The sequence below is a fragment of the Chelonoidis abingdonii genome, chromosome 11 (assembly GCF_003597395.2).
Source record: "Chelonoidis abingdonii isolate Lonesome George chromosome 11, CheloAbing_2.0, whole genome shotgun sequence".
NCBI classification, from domain to species: Eukaryota; Metazoa; Chordata; order Testudines; family Testudinidae; genus Chelonoidis; species Chelonoidis abingdonii.
In genome coordinates this window covers 41976195-41977371 of record NC_133779.1, presented here as the reverse complement: position 1 = coordinate 41977371, position 1177 = coordinate 41976195, and the positions used below count along the sequence as shown (strand labels likewise).

The 1177-nt window shown below is 66.4% G+C and overlaps 1 protein-coding gene across 1 annotated transcript in view; it reads right to left on the bottom strand.

Moving 5' to 3' along the window:
- The window catches only part of ISYNA1 (inositol-3-phosphate synthase 1), a 7207-nt gene extending 7103 nt beyond the window's left edge, over positions 1-104 (bottom strand). The window contains exon 1 of the mRNA XM_032782819.2: positions 30-104. Within this exon, the coding sequence (XP_032638710.1) occupies positions 30-72 (43 nt within the window). The 5' untranslated portion in view covers positions 73-104. The remainder of the gene's footprint in view (positions 1-29) is intronic.
- Between the last annotated feature and the right edge of the window lie 1073 nt (positions 105-1177).

Sequence of the window (1177 nt, the reverse complement as noted above, 5' to 3'; positions counted from 1 at the left end):
CACCGGGACCCGCCCGCGGCCCGGCTCACCTGGCTCGGCTCCGCTCGGCTCTGCTGCGGACCCCCGGGGCATGCGGCGGCTTAATGGGCTCCCAGGGCCCGCCCCCCCGCGGCTCCGCCCCGCCGTAAATTTCCATTAACTGCGGATTCCCCCGCTCGCCTGTGCCGGACACGTGCCGCCCCCCCGGACTGCACAGAGCGGTACCTCTGCCCCCACCCCCCCATGTTCTAGATCCGCCTGGGCCAGGCAACCCCCGCGCCCAGCAGGTGCATGCACCTGGCAGCCCCATAGCCCCCATGACTGCGGGGCCCCAGCACCCTCTGCCCCCCGCCCCGCATGCAGAACTAGCGCAGCTCCAGGTTCCCCCGGGATCGCCCCTTTTCTGAGGCAGCTGTCCAGGTGCCAAGCCTCCAGGATGGTCCTGGAGTCCCCCGGAATTAACCATTGTGGCATGTGCTGAAACACATCCAGGCAAACCCAGGGTGCTGCCAGCTGGGCAGCGGATGGGCTTAGGCTTCTTCCATAATGCCCTGGGGTTTGTCCCTGGAGATGGGCACTCCACCCTGGGCCCAGCAGCTGCAGGCACCGGCCCACCTTGTCCACACAGCCCCAGGCAGCATCAATGCCCAGCACCCCCTGGGACCCGTTGTCCTGCTGCTCTTCCCCTGGTGGGTGTCACTGGACCAGGCGATCACCCCTCACAGACGGTGCCAGGCAGTGGGGGGGGGGGGGACTCAGCTAGGCACAGGGCAGGGACGGGGATCAGGTAGCAAGTGGGAAACATCCTAACACTTGTTTTTTTCAGAAGAGGGTCGAGTTGCGGATCAGACAAAGCCCCTGCTATCGAGACGTGTGGTCACCCCAGGGTGTCCAACAGCAGATCCACACTACCCCCTGCCAGCCCCTTGCAAGGGGGATCCCTGGCCACCTCCCAGCCCCAGAGTAGGGACTGGTCTCTGGCTTCAGTCCAGGCAGCCACTAAGCCAGCCTTCATCCCGGCCCCGCTGGAGCCAGGGCCCTGTGCCCATTCCCTGCCCCAGCCCAGCCCTGCAACCCAGTCCCCCAAACCAGCACTGGCCCAGCCCTGCAGCCTGTTCCCTGCCCCAGCCGGCAGCCCAGCACTGGGCACTCTGCTTCCTTCTCAAGTGGAAAGGAGCCAGGGCCCTTCCTTTTTTCA